The following is a 21,505-nucleotide window of genomic DNA, read 5'->3' on the forward strand; positions in this document are numbered from 1 at the left end:
ACGTGAGGCTCACAGTCTTAATCCCCATTTTACAGATGAAGTAACCGAGGCACAGAGAAGTTAAGTGACTTGCCCACAGTCATACAGCTGACAAGGGGCAGAGCTGGGATTCGAACCCATGACCTCTGACTCCCAAGCTCCGGCTCTTTCCACTGAGCCATGCTGCTTCTATTATGAAATGATTGTGACATCATTACAGCAAATCTTTAATGTATTCTTCCAAACGCGTAACAGAGTGCTTTGCACGTATTAATAAGCTGCATATATTAATAAGTGTTTGGTACCATGCTCTGCACACACACAGTAAGCCCTCAATAAATACGATTGAATGAATTAATGAAGTGCTCAATAAATACCACTATTGATTAATTGATTGAAGGGAAAACGAAACCAGTTCCTGTTCTCCAAACCCGAGATCGCCACAGGTTGGCAACCTAGATTATCTTCCCAGCGTTCACAATAACTAACTTTGTTTTTTAATCCCATAGTTCATCACAGGAGATTCCTCTTCCCTCAGCAGAGTCTGAGGCACCATCTTTTCATCCTATTTAGTCAGTGGGCTGGACCCTTCAGTATTATGTTCACACCTCTGGATCGATACAGCGACAGAAACCATCAGATCACAAGATACCAGTATTGTGCATTAAAGGTAGAGTGTCGCTCTCCGCATGTGAAAAGTGTTTGTCGGGACTGGGGTTTTGTTTTTCACAGTGGTTGACGAGAGATACTTGCATGCAGTCAGTTCATCTGTAACGGGGTGAGGTTTGTGCGGGGAACATGTCTACTTCATTGTCCTCTACCAAGCTCTTAGTTTAGTACTTAGCACACGTAAAGCACTCTGTAAATACCACTGATTTATTGATCATTTCAGTTGTTCAGCAGGGAGCATTTCCAGTTTTAATAGATCCTCCTTAGAGTGGGCTTTGGAAACTAAAAGTCAGTGGGATTCTTTCAAAAGAGGGGTTGAACTCACTCTCCCCACAGGCCAGGAAAAGCCTTAACTTCCTCCTTCTGAAAGCCCTCTGATTTAGTCCCGCTCTGTGGATCAAAGTTTAGGACTCATCTTGTTCGATTGTAAACTTCTGGTGGCCAAATATCCTGCCTTCTCCTAATGTTCCCAAGTGCTCCGTACAGTACTCTGCACCAAGGAAGTGCTGTTTAAAGACTAAGTGGTTCGATGTGATTCTCACTTAACTTTTGGTTTTCGCTTCCAGGCAATGTCAGCGGTGTTGTGCTGTGGCCCTGTTTTTGACAACGTGGGTCTCTCCCCAGATGGCTATCTATACAAGTGGCTTGATAACATTCTGGCTTGTCAAGATTTACGAGTAAGTACCTTTCCCGACACCAGGGATTTGGAAATGGCTTTTAGGCTCCACGCCTACTGGGATTGTTTTTTTGCTAATGGTATTTGTTAAGCTGCTTACAATGTAGCAGGTACTGTACTAAGTGTTGAGGTAGATACAAGTTAATCAGGTTGGACACACTTCATGTCCCACCTGAGCCTCACAGTCTTAATCCCCGTTTGACAGATGAGGTACCTGAGGCACAGAGAAATTAAGTGACTTGCCTGAGGTCACACGGCAGACGAGTGGCAGAGCTGGGAATAAAACCCAGGTCCTTCTGACTTCCAGGCCCGGGCTCTAACCAATAGGGAACACCGCTTCTCAATCTCAACACTGACTTCGAGGAACGGAGAAGGTTTTTTGTCATCGATTAGACTATGAGCCCGTCATTGGGCAGGGACTGTCTCTATCTGTTGCCGATTTGTACATTCCAAGCGCTTAGTACAGTGCTCTGCACATAGTAAGCGCTCAATAAATACTATTGATGGGTGGCTTCCGTAACTTAATGAGCGCTCAGATAAGGGTGCTTGTCAGTATTAACAACCAACATTTTTCTCTTTCAACAATATGGTGCACTCTATGGGGCCAGGTCCTGTGCAAACTTTATGGATCTTTTCTCTGCTGTGCATCACCAAGGGCAAGATTGGTGGTGCTGAGTCAACTATCAGAGACTCGGTCTTGAAACTTCATTCATTCAGTTATATTTATTGGGTGTAAAATAAGCGCTTGGGAGAGCACAGGAGAACAGTAAACAGACAGTGTCCCTGGACACAGCGAGCTTACAGTATAGAGGAGAACTTGAGTGGAGGAATTGTCGATAATGCTAGTGGTTTGCACTGTGCCCTTCTTACCCTCTCACTCTTTCCAATTATTTTCCTGCCTGTAGATTAGGCAGGCATGGGAATGGTATACAGTTACAGGTGTGGTTACTCCCCACCTTAGCTCCAGGCAGAAATGGGCCTAGCCCCCCAGGTCTCTCAATTCCCAGGACAGTGGTTACTAGACCAGCAGCAGGACTAGGGTAAAGGAGAGTGTCATTAGGCAAGGGCATGTGGTCTCTGTAAATGGAATTCTCCCATCACGTATTCCACTCCATCCCCCGCCCCAATCCTGGCCCTGGAAACAAGGAAAGCAGACTGGTTCCCTGCCCCGGGTCATCGTCGCTGAAAGTAAGTTTGGTTCAGTCCAGTAAGTAGACACAGCTCCACAAGGAGTTGTGGGAGTGGGAGGGGAAGTCGCTAAAGATGGCCTTTCGATCGCCAGATCAGTTTTCAACATCGCCATCGGTGGTTGACGATCACCGTGGGAGTTATCGTGTAATAGTTGAATCCGTTTTGTATTGGAAATTTTTCCGTTTCATAAATTGCTGCTCTGAGCCCTGATTTTAAAGAGATATTTTTCCTAGCTTACTATCATGTGTCTTTTCTAATATTGCCAAATGAGGCTTAGGTATACTTTGAGTCTGAAAAGCAATTATTTTTAGAAACCAAACTTCATAAATATTGATAGATTTCTGAATAGCCGTTCGGGAAAGAAAACGCTTCTTTTCTAAATGAAGCTTGGAATTATCGACAATGACCAACTCCCACAATTCATTGCCTAAAGAGCCCAATTTAGCTACACCCTGAATTTTCTCCACTAAATGGGACAACTCTATCCCCTAGAGGATACACGACACAAAAGCTGAATCCCAAATGTGTGCATGTTTATTGACCAGATCGCTTCAGGCTCTTCCATCAGATTTTCCAAAGCGGTTGGGGTTCACGTAAGAAATAGCAAAGAGTGTACGTCTGTGCCAGGATGGTGATTAATTGGTGCCCTATGTGTATCCAGGTTCATCAGCTTGGCTGTGAAGTTGTGGTGTTGTTGCTGGAGTTAAATCCTGACCAGGTCAATCTTTTCAACTGGGCTATCGACCGGTGCTACACTGGTTCCTATCAGCTCGCTTCTGGGTGCTTTAAAGCCATCGCAACCGTGTGTGGAAGCAGGTATCTAAATGTCGATAGGGGTTCGTGGATTCAGTCGGGATGTGGGACGACGTGACTCAAGATATCAACACACCGGCTCCCTCTCTTATCTTCCGGGTAACTCGAATAGTTCAAGTAGTTGTTGAGGACTCTAGGTTTGAATAGTCATTAGGGTCAATCGGCCAATCAGTCTTATTTATTGAGTGCCTACCATAGAATTTGTATATATGACCCTGATCAAAAAAGGGGATATAGACATAAAATAATTTACGGAGAGGAGGAGGAAGTGCTTAAACATTAAAGATTATACATCAATATGCAGAACTATGTGATGACAGATTGTGGGTGCAAGTGTGAGATGATTTGGAGCCCCTCAAGGGGGATCCGTGTCCAATTCCCGGCGGTCTACTCTTTTCCCAGGATTTAGTACAGTGCTCTGCGCACACTAAGTGCTTCTGAAATAATATTGCTACTGCCGCACGATCGTTGATTGGGTTGTGATCTGGGGAGAAGACAAGGATCTTAGATGAGTAGTATCAACCATTGAGCATCACACAGTGGTGATTTTGTGCTACAGAGGAACAGTCGTGAGTCCTCGTGTCCATATTTCAAGAAGCTTCCTGTGTGATGGGAATGTATTCCACATGGGAGTGTGCTTTTCCTGAAAGACCGTTCTTTGAACTTAAAAGATTTACTTTGATACTGCAGGCACTCCTGAGAATTATCTTGGTCCATACAAAGATGAGGTCCATTAATTGGAAAAGAATTTACCGAGGAGAAAGAGAGCAGATAGGAAGCTTCTATAGTCAACTCCCTTTTAATAAACACAGCAGTACCCAAATTCTAATTTTGAAAAACATTTTAAGTGGTGTGTTTGAATAATGTCTTGGGTTTTCCCGGATCAAGCTGAGTTTATTTCAGTATTCCAGATACCGTATTTTCAGATTAACCAACGCTTTTCAAGTGTTCCCTGAAAATGGTGAAAGTGAGTGTCTGCAATACTTTCAGGTTAACTTAATACATTTTAAAATCCGCTTCAAGGTAAATGCAAATCTCACAGGACAAATATGGATCTAAAGATACCCAGAAATATCCATCTCCAAAAGTGCAGGTACTTTTCCACTTCAGAAAATATCAGAGGTTGGAAAAGTCAGTTAAGTGAAAAGCAGTATTAACACTAGTATTTTGTAGCTTGAAAAAAAAAAATGGAGGTAAACTGAATGCTACATGTGAGGGTCCCCTAAATATTTCCACATGTGTCCGGGTCATGAAAGAAACTAAGATGGGTTAAATCCAAGAGCAGGCAGCAGGTGAAATGAGACATGTAATGGCAGTTTCATCTCTCTTCTAGTGTTTGGTTCTTGGTTCTCATGAAAACGTACTTGTGGCTAAACGCAAAGAATGTAGGCTGAAAGCAGATGGTGTGTTGTGCTCAAAATAAGCATTTAGTAAATATCCTTGATACATACGAGGAGCCGGATTCTCCCCTCTCCTCACCCTCCGACTTCAGTATTTCAACTTGACCTAAGCACTTGGTTTCTAACACACCATCTCCCTCTAGCATCTCTAAGCTTAAAGCTCGTTGTGGGCAGGGGTGTGTCTGTTTATACTCTATTACTTCTCCTATCTGTTGTATATTTTAGTGTCTGTCATCCTTCTCTGAGGGCAGGGATCGTCTACTAATTCTGTTGTTTTCTCTCAAGCGTTTAGTAGAGTAGCCCATACACAATAGACACGTAAATACTATTGATTGATTGTGAGAAGGAGAACAAAGCTTAAGGAAGGAGGTGACATGGTTGAATATAGGTCGAATCGAGGCCAATTTGGGGGTGCACATGGGATTTTTGCGGGTCTCAAGTTGTCAAAGCCTATTAAAACTGTGTTGTATGTTCTTCCAGAAATTATCCTTTCGATATAGTGACGCTTCTGAACCTCGTTCTGTTCAAGGCATCTGACACGAACAGGGAGATTTATGAAATTTCCATGCAGCTCATGCAGGCACGTATCACTAACGTACTCGAGAAAGTCATCCTTTAAGGACAACAATATTATACGGCACAGGTCAATAGATGATGCGGTAACCGACCGCAGTTCTCCGTTCCAGTTATTTATTTTGTATATAAATTTGACTTATCGCCCGTTAACTTTATCTTTCCGTTTTAACACCAAAGAATATTCATCGCTTTGACCTTAATGACTCATTGAAAGCCAGGGACTTTATAGTCGATTGCCGTTGATTCAATGGAGATATGGGGAAAGTTTCCGGAATTCATGAAACCCTTTCGTTCCGTTCCTCCCTCTTCGATCTTGTAGATTCTCGAAGCAAAGCTTTTTGTGTACTCCAAGAAGGTAGCTGAACAAAGACCAGGCAGTATTCTCTTTGGAACGCATAGCCCGTTACCACCTCTCTACAGTCTCTCACTGTCCCTGCTGTCCTGTGAACTGGCTAGGATGTATCCCGAGCTCACTCTTCCGCTCTTCTCAGGTACACAAGAACAATTTCACAGTGTCATGTGTAAATGATTCCTTCTCACTGTCAGTCCCAGGTAAATACTAATTCTCTCCCACTGTGCCATAAGTAGTATGCAGAAATTGATTCTGGAAGCGAAGATTTCAAATGGGTAGTGTGCAGCTCTGTAAAAGTTTTCTTGGCACAGAGCGTGTGTCTCCTCAGAATGTTGTTCGACAAAGTGTTTGAAAATCAGTTTTGAGAGATTATTTCTCCCACCGGTGTTATGATGTTTTCCAGAAGGTAGGTGAAACGAGAGCCCCAAGAGGTATTTTTTTTTATGTTCGGTGAAAACTAACGGCAGCATTTCGAACCCCAAATTTCCCCTCTGCTGTTTTGTCACTGAGCAAATCTGCATCTTTATCAGGTCAAAAGGCAGCTGTAATATTCTCCCTAAGACCATTCAACATTTGCTATATGGTTTTAGCTTCGACCTTGTTCAAGGAAACAATAGGAAGGATTCAAAAATTAACACTAGTGAAATGTGGCATTCTCTCATACAAGCTACCATTGCAAATAATTCCCCAATTACATCATATTAACTATATAATTAATAAAGAATTCTGAAGGTATATTTTTATATATATATATACTTATATATGTGTGTATATATATATATAAGAATAAAAACCTCACGAAGCACTTCTCATGGAAAAGCTTCTTACTGGAATTGTCATTTGTCATTTTATTTTGAATAAAAGCAGTTCTTACCAGAATTTGGAGACTAACCAGGTGCCCACAAGCTGGGAGCTTTGGTGGCTTTAGAGGGTTTCCTCCACTAATTAGATTAAATTCAGCAGGCACACTTAGTGTTGGAAAACGTAGGAGGTAAAGGAACCGTCGGACATAATCTTAGATAGAAAAACAGCATGGCCTAGTGGAAAGAGCACAGGCCTGGGAGTCTGAGGATCTGGGTTCGAACCCCATCTCTGCCAATTGCCCACTGTGTAACCTTGGGCAAGACACTTAACTTCTCTGTGCCTCAGTTTTCTCAGCTGTGAAGAGGGGATTAAATACCTATTTCCCTCTCCTACTAAGACTGTGAGTCCTATGTATCCAACCCGATAAATGTATATCTACCCCTGCATTTAGAAAAATCCTTGATGCAAAGTAAGCCTTCATTGGTGCAATAAGAGTAGTAATAATAATCATGAGCTCCCCGAGGGAGAGGGACTAGACCTAATTCCCACCCGTCTCTCCCTGTGCTCTGCACACAGGGCTTAATAAATGCTATTATTACATGTCATTCGATGCCTGATATAGTTCTGTCTTGTGAAGTAACGTCACCCTCTATTAAACCCCGTTGGCTCTAGAGGTCAGCCAGCGGTTTCCCACGACTCACCCCAATGGCCGTCAGGTCATGCTCACCTATCTCCTGCCGTGGCTTCATAACATCGAACTGGTGGACAGCAGGCTCCTCCTCCCCGGCTCAAGCCCCAGCACCCCAGAAGAGGAAATGAAGGATCGAGAAGGCGAAGTTACCGTGACGTACGGTCTGAAAGGAAGTGGCTGGGGTTCTCCGGAAGCCACGTCGTTGGTCCTGAACAACCTCATGTATATGACGGCTAAGGTAAACGCCGTGCACTGTTTCCTAGACTGCCCAGGGAAGGGTTATTCAGAGAGTGTGGAGCGTCTTGATCGTTTCTAGCGCTTTTATTCCCAACGTGCCTTTCACCATTTTTTAGCTCGGTTTTCTCGCTGCACCATCCTTGGGATCTAGGGAAAGGTTGGTGTCATTACCGGCTTTGTGCAGATGAGGAAACCGAGCCATCGAGAGATTGTTACTTGCCCAAGGTCACCCTGCAGGCAGGTGGGAGAATGGGGATTAGAACCCAGATCCTCTAGCAGCATGGCTTGGCGGATAGAGCACGGGCCTGGGAGTCAGAAGGGCTTGCGTTCTAATCCCGGGTCCCCCACAGATCTGCTGTTTGACCTTGGGTAAGTCACTTAACTTCTCTGGGCCTCAGTTACCTCACTTGTGAAATGGGGATTAGGAGTGTGAGCCTCATGTGGGACGGGGACTGTGTCCAATCTTATCAACTTGTCATCTTATCAACTTATCATCGCCTTGATTCTATTTATTTGCTATTGTTTTAATGAGATGTTCATCCCCTTGATTCTATTTATTGCTATTGTTCTTGTCTGTCCGTCTCCCCCGATTAGACTGTAAGCTCGTCAAAGGGCAGGGACTGTCTCTATCTGTTACCGATTTGTACATTCCAAGCGCTTAGTACAGTGCTCTGCACATTGTAGGCGCTCAATAAATACTATTGAATGAATGAATGAACTTGTGTCTACCCCAGCGCTTAGTACAGTGTTTTGACACATAGCGCTTAACAAGTACCGTAATGATTATTCTTACCCCCTCAATTCATTCAATCATTCAGTGGTATTTATTGAGCACTTACTGTGTGCAGAACACAATACTAAGCACTTGGAAAGTACAGTTTGGCAACAAATAGAGCCAATCCCTGCCCACAACGGGCTCCCAGTTCTCGTCCCATCACACCACGTTGCCTCTATAATGCATGCAACGACGATTCCTTCTCCTCCCTCCCAACAGCCAGGCTTCACGTTGGATCTGATCACTATGATGATTTTTATGATCCATTGGCAAATGTGCAATTTACTCTGCGTTCTAAACGGATTGTCGCTCTAAAGGAGGGTCCCGACCTGTTTTTAGACTAACGTCACACAAGCAGTTCATCTCCCTGTCTTTTTCGCTTTGGTCCCAAATGTCTCTTCTCCTTTGAAACAGTATGGAGATGAAGTCCCCGGACCAGAAATGGAAAATGCCTGGAATGCCTTAGCCAACAATGAGAAACGGAGCAACAATCTCCGGATAACGTTGCAATTTCTCATCAGTCTTTGTGGAGTCAGCAGCGATACCCTACTCTTACCTTATGTAAGTGCCTTGGGGATTTAAAGGATTTATTCTCGTCACTTCGTGGTTCCATTTATCCTGCCCGGTTTCCCATCAGGCTGAACACTAGGACTGTGTCCTTGGCTGTTATGTAACTGTTCCCTCTAGCTTGCATGTTATACTGCACAGCAGCATGGTGTTATTGCAGTAAAAAATAATCCTGCCTGATCGTTTGCCATGTTAGTTCTAGGAAGGAACAGGATCTAAATTGAATCCACTGATTTATTTGTTTATTGACTTTTTTTAGTAAATGACTGGCTCCTTTTCAATGATATGAGTCGTCATAACCTGCCGTGATTGTCACCTAATTCATTTCACACATAGAAGTCAGTTAAAATACACCCAGTTCTCCTAGACTTTAAGGACTGAGGTCTGCAAAAATTTGCATTAAAGAAAAACTGTGATGTAGGATTCATGCACACAAGCAATTTTTTTTTCCCGATAAAACTGCATGTTTCATTAACATGTGAATTTGTATTTTCTGTGCTTTAAGAAGCCTCGTTTCCCCTGAGGATGTCTTACAGTCCTACTGTTCTGGGCCGTAGGTGCTTAAGTACATCTTGACGTGCTTGAGACTCTCCAGGACAGTTGGCATTACCGATGACATGATGACACCTTTCACCCAGAGGCAGAGTTATTTTTGAATTGCCAGAGAACACAAATGTACCTAAAACCAACCATTTCCAGTTGAGAAGGAAATAGCAGAGGGTTGGATTTCTTTTTAAACTTAAGTAGAGAGGGGTTTTTTCCCCCCCTCTGGTCTATAGAAATTAAGTTCCTTCGGAGAAGCAGCGTGGCTCAGTGGAAAGAGCATGGGCTTTGGAGTCAGGGCTCATGAGTTCGAATCCCAGCTCTGCCACTTGTCGGCTGTGTGACTGTGGGCAAGTCACTTAACTTCTCTGTGCCTCAGTTCCCTCATCTGTAAAATGGGGATTAAGACTGTGAGCCCCACGTGGGACAACCTGATTCCCCTATGTCTACCCCAGTGCTTAGAACAGTGCTCGGCACATAGTAAGCGCTTAACAAATACCAACATTATTATTATTATTTTATTATTCTTTGGACAGGGTCCTAAATCTAAGTTTTCAGCTCTGATGGACCTCATGTGCACCACAGTTAATTGTGAGAAATCGGGTCTCTGGGAATGGTGGGTCACTGGGGAGCAAGTGTGACACACTTGTCTGGTGTAGATTTTAAAATAAATTTAATTACAGCAACATAGTGGGGATGGAATCAATGAATCAATTGTATTTAAGCATCAAACTGCATATAGCCCTCCTCTAAGCACTCGAGAGGATTCGGTAAAAGGCCCTGCCCTCAAAGAGCTTAAAATCTTAATAGGAGTTAGAGAATTTCCGGTAACACAAATCAGTAAGTGCGAGAAGAGCCACCCTTTGAATTTTGATGTATGATGTTGATTTCTTCTCTTTGGATCCTCCCAGAACTTATCTTTTGGGGGTGAAACTCTCAGATGCAACAGGGGTTGTCCTCAGCCCGCGTTGGTTGGGAATTGGGCTCAGGCAAACGGCGCTTTTTCCTTTCTCAGATCAAGAAGGTGGCGATCTACTTGTGTCGCAATAACACCATCCAGACGATGGAAGAGCTTCTTTTTGAACTGCAGCAGACCGAGCCGGTGAACCCCATAGTTCAGCACTGTGATAACCCACCCTTCTACCGCTTTGCCGCCAGCAACAAGACTTCAGCGGCTCCCTCCGGTATTAATCTAGTCCACCTGTTCTGTATGTGTTGGTTGATGTGCTGAGAGACAGACAGTCAGAGGGAGAGACAGAGAGAATGCGTGCCCAGATAGGAAAGTCTGTTGGGATTTAGGCTTCCTCCGAGGCCAGGGATGGGAAGCACAAAGAAGTTAGGCCACAGTCTGATGCAGCTTCTCTCACTCTCGCGTCCAAACACACACGTGCCAGAGGGATGATTCCAGAACATCCTCACTTAGAGGACCATCTGGAAGCCCAAGTGCCACATCTGGCCCGGAAGATGAGTCAGGATGGATATGAGGCAGATCCAGTCTCCCAGTTAATCTGGCTATGCTATAGTTCTTCATTTCAGTCAAAGCCTGGGGAAGCGCCTCCCTTTGGCTCACCACCTTCTCCCCCTAAAAATCAGCTACTCCCTTGGATAATTCTTTCTCGGGCCATGGCTGAGTGAAATTTTCCCTTCAATAATATTAACTTTCCCAAACCAGCTTCTGAGCACTGAGGTGCTCTCTCCTACTGAGACTGTGAGCCTCGTTGTTATTATTCTGCTGCATGGCCTTGGGCAAGTAACTTCTCTGTGCCTCAGTTACCTCAGCTGTAAAATGGAGATTAAGATTGTGAGCCCCATGTGGGCCAGAGAATGTGTCCAACCTGATTTGCTTGTATCCACCCTAGTGCTAAGAACAGTGCTTGGCACATAGTAAAGGCTTAACAGATGTTATCAGTATTATTATTTCTATAGTTGTTATTAATATTATGTGGGACAGAGACTGGGTTCAACCCGATTGCCTTTCATCCAGTGTTTAGAAGAGTGCTTGACACATATAGTAAGGCTTTGTAAGGGATTTATATGTGTCTTGTTAATTCTTTGTTAATCCAGATAAACTGGAGGACTTGCCAGTTTGGCCAAATTGCCAATTCTTTTTATATGTGTCTTTTTAAAGCTCAAGGAGACTATCGGTTCCTTGGGCTTTAAAAAAATTTTCATTCCCTAGTCAAATGAACTCTGACTTGGGATCCCCAGGTTTATCTGGAAGCACCAAACAACAGGATCCAAAAGATTTCAGTAATTACCGTCTTTTAGCCTGGAAGAGTAATTTGCTCTCAATCAATCAATAGTATTTACTGAACCCCTATTGTGTGCCAAGCTGGTTTGGGAAGTGGAAACAAAAAATTGTGTTTGGACACTAAAAGTGTTCTGAAATTCCCCCTTGGTGTCTGTGAGAGCAAGGAAAATCATTAAGGTATATTTGGGTCTTCCATTTGAAACTCCAGGCTGTAAGGGCGATGCAGTCCTGGCCTTTCCAACCCTGAACTTGAGAAGTAGCATAGCCTAGTGGGTAGAGCACGAGGCTGGGAGTCAGAAGGAGCTGGGTTCCCCGATTAGACTGTAAGCCCGTCAAACGGCAGGGACTGTCTCTATCTGTTGCCGACTTGTTCATTCCAAGCGCTTAGTACAGTAAGCACTCAATAAATACTATTGAATGAATAATCCCAGCTCCGCCTTTTGTCTCCTGTGTGACGTTGGGCAAATCACTTCACTTTTCTGTGCCTCAGTTACCCCGTCTGTAAAATGGGGGTTTAAGACAGTGAACCCCATGTGGGACGTGGACTGCGTCCAACCTCAATAGCTTGCATCTTCCCCACGCTGGTACACGGTAAATGCTTAATAAATACAATGCAAAAAAGAAGCTGGCCTGAGGTTGAGTTTTTCACTGTATCTTTATTTCAATCCCACCACAGGAACCACCTCCAGCAGCAATACAGTGGTAGCCGGTCAGGACAGCTTCCCTGACGTGGAGGAGGGCAGGATGTTGAAGGAGACGGATGAGAGGTTGGTGTACATGTCTGTACAAGAGAATTCCAGGATCCAATAATAATAATAATAATACTTGTTAAGCACTTACTATGTGCCAGGCACTGTTCTAAGTGCTGGGGTAGACACAAGTTAGTCAGCTGGGACACAGTTCCCATCCCACGTGGGGCTCCTACTCTTATTCCCCATTTTACAGATGAGGAAACTGAAGCACAGAGAAGTGAGGTGACTTGCCCAAGGTCACACAGCAGATAAGTGAGTGTTTGGGTTCATGAGGGACAGCAAAGTGCGGTGGATTGAGTGTTTGCGGGCAGGAAACGTGTCTTGTTTATTATATTTTACTACCCCAAGCGCTTCGTACATTGTTCTGCACACAGTAAGCCCTCACTAAATATGACTCGAGTGCACGAATGAACGAAACATCCCGAGGCCGCCCCCTTACTGCAATCCTGAGTCTGTTGGTATCGTTTAAATCCAGTTGACATGGCATTTCTGCTGTCATGGATTAGTACTTGGACAAGAACAGGAATCATGCCAAACGTTTTCATCCTTTGATGTCTAGAAAAAACCAGATAAAGTTTTTGTTCAGTGTTTTGACAGTCCAAATAACATCCACAGCCCTGTATCTTGCTGTAACTGTTATCTGCAGGATTACAACATGTCTGGATTCCTGAATTCAATCCTCAACTTGCTGGGAAAATTGTATTTCAGTCTGCTTGTGGGTCCCCCTCTAGTGGCTCTACTCCTCAGACGGTACAAACTCAAAGAATTGGCGTCTTCGGAGGGATGACGGGAAGATGAGTAGGAAAAGTGGGTTAAGAGAGGGGAGGAAGGAGAAGTTTTGGGGAGCTGGAAGAAGTTGAGCTTCTTCTGAGTCTTGGAAAGCTCTGAGGGCTTGAGTCTGGGCTGGACACAGCAGCAGGGGAAATAATGAAAGCACTTTCCTGGATCTTTATAAGATGAATAATAATAATAATAACAATGGCATTTGTTAAACTCTTACTATGTGCAAAGCAGTGTTCTAAGCACTGAGGAGGATACAAGGTGATCAGGTTGTCCCACTTGGGGCTCACAGTCTTAATCCCCATTTTACAGATGAGGTAACTGAGGCACAGAGAAGTGAAGGGACTTGCCGAAAGTAACACAGCTGACAAGCGGTGGAGCCGGGGTTTGAACCCATGACTATTAATAATAATAATGGTAATGGCTGAGTGCTTACTACATGTTGGCCACAGTCCATGTTCCATGAGGGACTCACGGTCTTAATCCCCATTTCACAGATGAGGAAACTGAGGCACAGAGAAGTGAAATGACTTACCCAAGATTACATAGCAGACAAGTGGTGGAGCCCCAGTGCTTAGTACAGTGCACAGTAAGCACTTAACTATTACCACAGTTATCATCATTAGTATTATTATTATGCATCCTCACTGTCACTGAAGCCCCAGGAATCTTGTAGCTGGAAGACTAGTTTGGAGGCTAAGAAAGGCTACAGAGTCCTGAAGGGTGTAGACAAGATGAATGGGGATTTGTTGTTCACCAAATGCCCTAGGAGGGCAAGAGTTGTAGCTAAAAGGAGGTAGATTTGAAATGAGCATAAGGCAACACTTCTTCACAAATATAAGGAACAGTGGAAGTTGTTCACATGGAAAATTGTGTAGGCCGAAAGGTTTAAGAGGATTTGGGATACCTTCATGGAAGAGAGGTCCTTAAAGGGGTTAATAGAGGGAAATTTAGGGACGGAAGAAAGTTAGTTTTCATAGGATGGATTTCAAGTAGGGCTACTAACCCTCGAGAGGCTTCTCCAGGCAGCCTCTGTCCACTGCAGAGGGCCAAATCCTGAGCGGGATGGACTGCCCTGACCCAGGATTGGCTTGCTTCAGTTCCTTTGTTCCTTTGTCATCCAGTGCTTAGAACAGTGCTTGGCAAATAGTAGGGGCTTACCGTCATTATTATTATTATTATTATCTTAGAACCAAAGACCAACCCTATCTATGTTCTCGGGTTCTCTTCAGAATACCCAGGGCATTTTTTCACCCCTAGAAAGAAAGTTGAGAGAGGATGGGACATGGAATGTGTCCAACCTGATTAGCTTGTATTTAGCCCAGTGCGTCGTTCAGTGCCTGGCATGTAACAAGCACGTAAAAAGGTGGAAGAAAGAAAGAAAGGAAATGGGAGAATTCTGCAAATGTATTGTAGCATGCTAAGGAATTGTTTCCTGAAGCTCTCAAGCCTTTTGATGACATTCGGTACTATGGCGCCCAAGATTTGACATGCCTTGATTTTTAATCCTGATCTCTGATTTATTCAATAATTACAATGCTTAGGATTTCAGCATTTGTTTCCCTTTCAAAGAAAATTAAAAATTTGATTGTGATCCTCATATTTATATTAAAACCGGTCTCACTAAAAACATGTCTGCATATACAAATAAAAAACAAAAAAAACCCCTCTTTTCCAAGATTCTAACGGGTTTATGGACAGATTTTCCTTTCTTACCTCCTCGCTTTCCTTCTCCTTCCTCCGCTACCCATTTCCAAACATTCCCTCCCATTCCAAGAGAAAAATATTACTTATTTAGAAAAATATTTTAATATGTTTCTATAGTGTACTCTCGAAAGCCATATGAAATATCGTCCAATCAAGCAGCCACTTGATCATTATTAAGTATTATCAAGTGTCTCTCCACAGTGATTTTTTTTGACAAATACTTTTCTTTCATTTGAAGGTTTAGTAATGTAATCAGAGCCCACACTCGGCTAGAATCGAGATACAGCAATAGTTCTGGAGGATCGTACGATGAGGACAAAAGTAAGTATTAATCTGTTAATCGTCACCTAGTAGAGGTAAAATGTTAGAGAAAAGTGTCTAAAACTACCAAATTTCACAGTCTTACAAGTAGTTTCTGTCTGGGTAAATTTAAAGGGCCAAAATGTGGCATCTCTCCATTTTATTCCGACTCTTCAAATTAACGTGAAGCCTTTGGCCAAGAGATCTAAATAAGCTGAATCAAACCCAGAAGAAATTAGTCATTGAGCAAATAAGAATTTCAATAAAAATTCACAGTACTGCCCCAAATGTGGGCATCTCTTCATTTTATTCTGACTCTTCAGATTAACATGAAGCCTCTGGCCAAGACCTTTAAAGAAATTAGGTCAAACCCAGAAGGCATTAGTCACTGAAATAAGAATTGCAATAAAAAGACAGAATGCTACCCCAAACCTTGTTTTTATGGGCTGTTCTTACCTTCTGTTACCATTGGCATTGTTCCCACTGGGGCACGGAGTACAAGCCAATAGCCCGGCGGGGGTGCAGCACGTCGTGAAGAACATGCAAGAATTTGATTTATAAAGCCCCGATTTGCGGCCAAAGTGACCGTGGCATAGTGCCAATGCGGCGCCTCAGTGTCCTAGACCAGTAGGTGTTTGGCAGTGGGGACATCTCAGTAGCCGCCGGGTTCTTCATTGATCACATTTGCCAGCTCTTTTCAGGATCCCGGCTGAGCCATCCACCACAGAAGACTCCCTCAGTCTAAAACCTTCGCCTCTGATGGAATAGCCCCTAGTGGGACCTTTCTAACTTTGGGAAATCTCGCCATCCGCCCCCACCACCACAGTGAGACTTTCGTTCTGTCTTTTAGCAGTCACCCTCCCACCCATCAATGCTCTGCTGAAATTAGGATTGTTTTAGGATGTGGATTTCTTTGTATTTCAGGCTGAACGACAAATTAAACGCTTATACATTCCCCTCATTCAGACTCTGATCCGCGCTCTTTCTCTCGGGTAATAGATGAGCCAGGTCAACTGGATGATGTAAGCTCTGTGCTTTCAGCTTGTTGTGCGCAGGGAATGGGTCTGCTGTTATATGGTACTCTCCCAAGCGCCTAGTACAGTGCTCTGCACACAGTAAATGATCAGTAAATACAATTGATTGATTGATTGATTGGTGTCTTACCTCACTGAAATAAAGTATGATGTCTGTCTCACCCCACAGATGATCCAATTTCTCCATACACTGGCTGGTTATTGACTATCACGGAGACCAAGCAGCCCCAACCTTTACCAATGCCATGCAATGGAGGATGCTGGGCACCTCTGGTAGACTTCCTTCCAGAAACCATCACTCCCCGGGGTCCCCTGCACAGGTGAGCTGAATTGGGGTGTCAGGAATTACAACCTCTTCTGATTTGTCTATGAACACTGAAGGGCTTGTTGAGGCATCCAGTTCCCCAAATGGGAAACCTTTTGAGAGTCTAGCAATTTTCTACCTTCCCTTGTCTCAGTATTTGGACAGGAATTTGCACCAGCCAGTGTGTAAATAAGTATTTCCTGCAGAAGATCACCGTAGGGCGCTTGAAATCTTCCCAGCAATGCTCTTCCCTAAATCTTTCATCTCCCCTTGAAATTTGCACTGCCAGGATTTTCATTCCTTCCCTCAAAAGGCCCTATCCTTAACGTTTTCTGAAATTGGGATTAGGTAGCATGTAATTACATTTCTGGCCTTGATTTTTACAATTTTATTGATAAGGTGCAACATTGCTGTCATTTTCATGACCGAGATGGTGGTGGATCACAGCGTGAGAGAAGATTGGGCTCTTCACCTCCCCTTACTACTTCATGCTCTCTTCTTAGGTAAGACTTATCCTAGAGGAATGTCTGTGTATGTCAAGATCCCGGGCCCCAAAATAGCAGAGGTATTTGGGTATTTTTATTTAACTTTTGCAGCGTGGCGCGGTGGAAAAGAGCCTGGGCTTCGGAATCAGAGGTCATGGGTTCAACTCCCGGCTCTGCCACTTGTCAGCTGTGTGACTGTGGGCAAGTCACTTAACTTCTCTGTGCCTCAGTTACCTCATCTATAAAATGGAGATTAACTGTGAGCCTCACATGGGACAACCTGATTACCCTGTATCTCGCCCAGCGCTTAGAACAGTGCTCTGCACATAGTAAGCACTTAACAAATACCAACATTATTATTATTATTATAGCATTTGGAATAATTTCATTTTTCCCTGACCAGTCGTGAAACTTTTTCCGATACCTATCTTTGGTCAACCCTTGCTTCTGTTGTTTTATTATCATTAAAATACCCCAAGTATTAACTAACTAGAAATTTGCTGGTTTTGAACTTTGTTAGAAGATCATATTCAGGATCCCTAAAAGAGGGAAGGCTAACAAATCAATAAAATGAGGCCATTTTCAAAAATTGCATTCAGCTATGAAGTAGAATGGAATGCCAGAGTGGACGTGTAGGAAATATAAAGTTTGTAGTTTAGGAGCTTATCTGGGCCTCTAAGTACTTTTTGATGATGGAGTATAGTGTGTTGGAAATTAAATTACTGCACCTGAGAATTTCTGCCTATTAAACCTATTGTAGAATTTCCTGTTTATTAGCAAAAATAAAGATCCACAAAAACAAATATTTTTTAAATGCTATGCTTGTACTGAGTGGCTAATTCATTGTAAAAGATGCTATTTTAGGAGTGGGAAGTAAAGGATTGTATATGTGTAAATGTCAACTATAAGAAAAAAAACGACCGTGCTGGTTAGGAGTGGATGGTCTCCTGACTTTCTCACCTCTCTTCAGTCTAAATCAATCAATCAATCACTGTTACCTATTAAACGCCTTCCTTGTGGAAGGCACTGCAGTAAGTGAAAAGGAGGAAAAGGATGACTGAGAAAGGAAGGTAGGTAGATCAAGAAAAATGTTGGGAATATGAGAAAGGAAAGAGAGAGAAGAGAGACTGCTGCTCTGGTCCTCAGGTTGGCAGGTGACCTGGACGTCGTGTGTCAGGAGAGGGTTTCTTGAGGCAAATTTGGGCCAGTTTCCCCTGGGGCTCAGAGGTGAAGCATACTTTTTGTGAAATTCAATCTCCTGTCATTGCACAAAACACACAAAGACAGCCCCTGCCTTCATGATGGAATCCGAATTTGATTGATACTAAATTGGGAGGAGAGTAAGAGTGCACATAATATAGAGATAATCCAAAAAAGCTTTCACCAAAAGTTTTGATCTGTTTTCCATCAAACATATACAAACTCTGCTAGCGAGCTACTCAGTTTCTCCTCCCCTCTGTTGCCTCCCCTCTCTTGGAATGAAGTACTAGAAGGCAGTGGAAGGGCTGAGAAGGTGAACGGTATGAAGGACAAGGTGGCAAAACAAAGCTTCCGACAATCCCCAGGTCATATTCAGCCCCAACAGGGCGTAATAAGCCTCTAAATGGTCTCCAAGCCACCAGTAGAGGAGACACCGATGAAACAGCGCCAGCAGAGACTGGGAACTGAGCAGACATAGACGTCGAACTGTCATCTTGCTTATCTTCTCCCCGGCTCACTGCCGCACCGCCTTCCCCCCCCCCCCCCCCCATTTTGTAGAATGTTTTAGTAACAGGAGTAAAGCAATTCCTTTTCCCCAAACCATAATCATCTATGTCAGTAACTGAAATCAGGAAACTCGACAACCACTGTGCCCGTTGTTTGCTTTGTGTGGATGCTCTTGCCTCTCTTGGAATGCTTATTGTTTCTAAAATTAAAACTAGTTTAAAATATGTTGTTCAGGTCTTGACCATTACCGTCCGGAGGTCTTCGAACACAGCAAAAAGCTGCTGCTCCACCTTCTGATCGCTCTATCTTGCAACAGCAATTTTCATGCCATTGCCTCAGTGCTTCTGCAGACTCGAGAGATGAGTGAAGCTAAGACTCTAACAGTTCAACCAGCCTATCTTCCTGAATACCTCTATACAGGTAATAACATAAAGGAATGGGGCTGGGGAGGGGAGTGGGAAACTGAATCGGAGGAACGTCCAAGACTTTTATCACTTCCAAGCTGTTAAAATTCTAATGAATAAAGCAACTGTCATTATTTAGGTCATCTTATTCCTCTTCAAACTTTGCAGGATTATATCATATCACTCTATCAGAATTCTCATTGGTTTAGTAAACATATCCCTTTTATTGTAGGCAGAGATCATGTCAGTTGTTAGAGAAGCAGCGTGGCTCAGTGGAAAGAGCCCGGGCTTTGGAGTCAGAGGTCATGAGTTCGAATCCCAGCTCTGCCACTTGTCAGCTGTGTGACTGTGGGCAAGTCACTTCACTTCTCTGTGCCTCAGTTCCCTCATCTGTAAAATGGGGATGAAGACTGTGAGCCCCACGTGGGACAACCTGATTCCCCTGTGTGTACCCCAGCGCTTAGAACAGTGCTCTGCACATAGTAAGCGCTTAACAAATACCAACATTATTATTATTATTATTGTCGTGCTCTCTCTCACCTTAGTACGGAACTCGGCATTCAGCAGGCAATCGATTAATGGTACTCATTGATTTGCACTCGTGGATCAAAGGGTGACCCGATCCCAAATTTTACATCGGCAGATAAACTGTTAGCCCTTTCTCTGAAGTCCCGTGACTAAGTCTTTCGGGTGCTTACGTGAAGCCGACTGATTTTTCTGGAGGTTGGTCCATGAATAGTTGCTCAAAGACATGTCGATCTGTTTTTCCTAGAGGATTTAGTAGGAACACTTTGTGAACAAGCCACAGCACGACTGAACTGATTCTTGTCATGAGCAATGCCTCTGATGCATATTTGTATTTGAAAAGGTTTAGAAGTTAAATGTGTGAAAAGTTAAGTTCTTACATAAAGATATTTGGTGGCACCAATCTGCATCTGGACGATTTCCTTTTTCACCCAAAAAATTTGAAAATGCCGAAGAGGATTCCCCCAAAACCCACTTACTCTTTCATCCTTTTGATGTTTACTTTATTAAGAGTAATCACAGAGAATCATGATGTTGCGGCTGTACACATCAGGTATTTTCACAGCAGAAGTGAGAGGGGTGGTGGGAGAAACATGAACTCGCCAGTAATTGCAAGTTGTTAACTTTCCGTGAGGGTGTTTTTCAGAAAACTTTATTTGCTTCACAGTATTTCAACTTGTAGCACCTTTAACAGCAACAGTACGGCAGCAGAAAAGCAGGCATTAACTCCCCTAACAGAAAATGCTAGGAAAAAAGCCCTGGCTGTTATCGTTAGAAACGAGTCCTGAAATACTGCTAAGATTGGCAAATAGCGGGGATGGATAAGCCTCATTTTTGCCCATAGAGACAATAGTTCATAAATAGCAATTTCACCATTAACGAGGTTTTTGGAGAACACATCTCTTGGCATTAGAGACTACCAGACATCCAGAGTTCATTACCTCTCTCTCCAGTACTTAAAAATTTAGCCTCGAGGCAAAATCAGGTGGCCCAGTTACCATGCTGAATGTAGGTAATGAAGAGCAATTTCTTTTTTATTGCCACATGTGCAATATAACCCCATCCCCCAAGATGCTCAGAAGCACTGTTGCCAGCAAATGAATAATAAGCAGGTCTCTATTCAATTCAGTCATATTTATTGAATGCTTATTGGGTGCAGAGCACTGTACTAAGCACTGAACATTTTTAGATGTTAATTGTTCCTCCTGTGGGAGGTGAGTGGTCACTTGCTGGTTACCGTGACTAAATTTACCTTTGAGTGAACAAAACGGTACTTGGTTATTCCCAACTTTTAGGCTTAATGCTCAAAAAGGATTTTTGAACCATTTAATGAGGTTCATATATGATTTATTAGAAGACAGACCTGGGCTTTGTTGAAGGTGAGAGAAGCCCAAAAGGGCACAGTTGAACAGACCCCTCCCCTGACAACCTCCCCCACTTCCATATACATAGAACAGTTCATCAGCCAAAGGTGTATATTGAGCATTCACTGTGTGCAGGACACTGAGTGTTGGGAGAGTCCGATTCGGTAGGATCGGTAGGCCAAATCCCTTCCCTCAAGGAGCTCAGAGACTAGATGAACAGACACAGTCGGTCGATAATATCTGTCGAGGACCGGCCCTGTATTGAACATCTTGGAGAGCACGGCAGAGGTAAAAGACATCATCCTTACCCTTAAGGAACTTGTAATCTAAAGGGAGAGACCAACACAGAGTAATTTACAGATAGGAAGAAGAAGAGAATGGGGCTATTAATAAATGAGCGCTTAAATAGCAGTGTGCAAAGTACTGTACTTGACACTTTGATACCTAAAGCTGCACACACAACAGAAACACACAGAGGAGGAATAATGGTGGCCTGTCTCCCTCTCCCCTCCCTCCCTGCCTCCTGAGGAAATACGGGCTTGTTCCGAAGGTGACATTGGGAGGGGAGGGGAGTCTTCTCAAGACATGTCCATCCCATTCCCACTCCACAGGGAGACAT

At 43.5% G+C, this 21,505-nt stretch overlaps 1 protein-coding gene across 9 annotated transcripts in view; it reads left to right on the forward strand.

Moving 5' to 3' along the window:
* FRY (FRY microtubule binding protein) overlaps positions 1-21,505 on the forward strand; it is a 262,289-nt gene that overhangs the window by 191,696 nt on the left and 49,088 nt on the right. For all 9 annotated transcript variants that reach the window (XM_007668511.4, XM_029048275.2, XM_007668507.4 and 6 more), the window contains 13 exons: positions 489-649; positions 1,215-1,325; positions 3,177-3,331; positions 5,209-5,308; positions 5,624-5,795; positions 7,133-7,389; positions 8,578-8,724; positions 10,289-10,457; positions 12,201-12,291; positions 15,002-15,084; positions 16,267-16,417; positions 16,801-16,904; positions 18,828-19,013. In XM_007668511.4, the coding sequence (XP_007666701.1) occupies positions 489-649; positions 1,215-1,325; positions 3,177-3,331; positions 5,209-5,308; positions 5,624-5,795; positions 7,133-7,389; positions 8,578-8,724; positions 10,289-10,457; positions 12,201-12,291; positions 15,002-15,084; positions 16,267-16,417; positions 16,801-16,904; positions 18,828-19,013 (1,887 nt within the window). The remainder of the gene's footprint in view (positions 1-488; positions 650-1,214; positions 1,326-3,176; positions 3,332-5,208; positions 5,309-5,623; positions 5,796-7,132; positions 7,390-8,577; positions 8,725-10,288; positions 10,458-12,200; positions 12,292-15,001; positions 15,085-16,266; positions 16,418-16,800; positions 16,905-18,827; positions 19,014-21,505) is intronic.

Source organism: Ornithorhynchus anatinus, chromosome 20 (assembly GCF_004115215.2).
Source record: "Ornithorhynchus anatinus isolate Pmale09 chromosome 20, mOrnAna1.pri.v4, whole genome shotgun sequence".
Lineage (NCBI taxonomy): Eukaryota > Metazoa > Chordata > Mammalia > Monotremata > Ornithorhynchidae > Ornithorhynchus > Ornithorhynchus anatinus.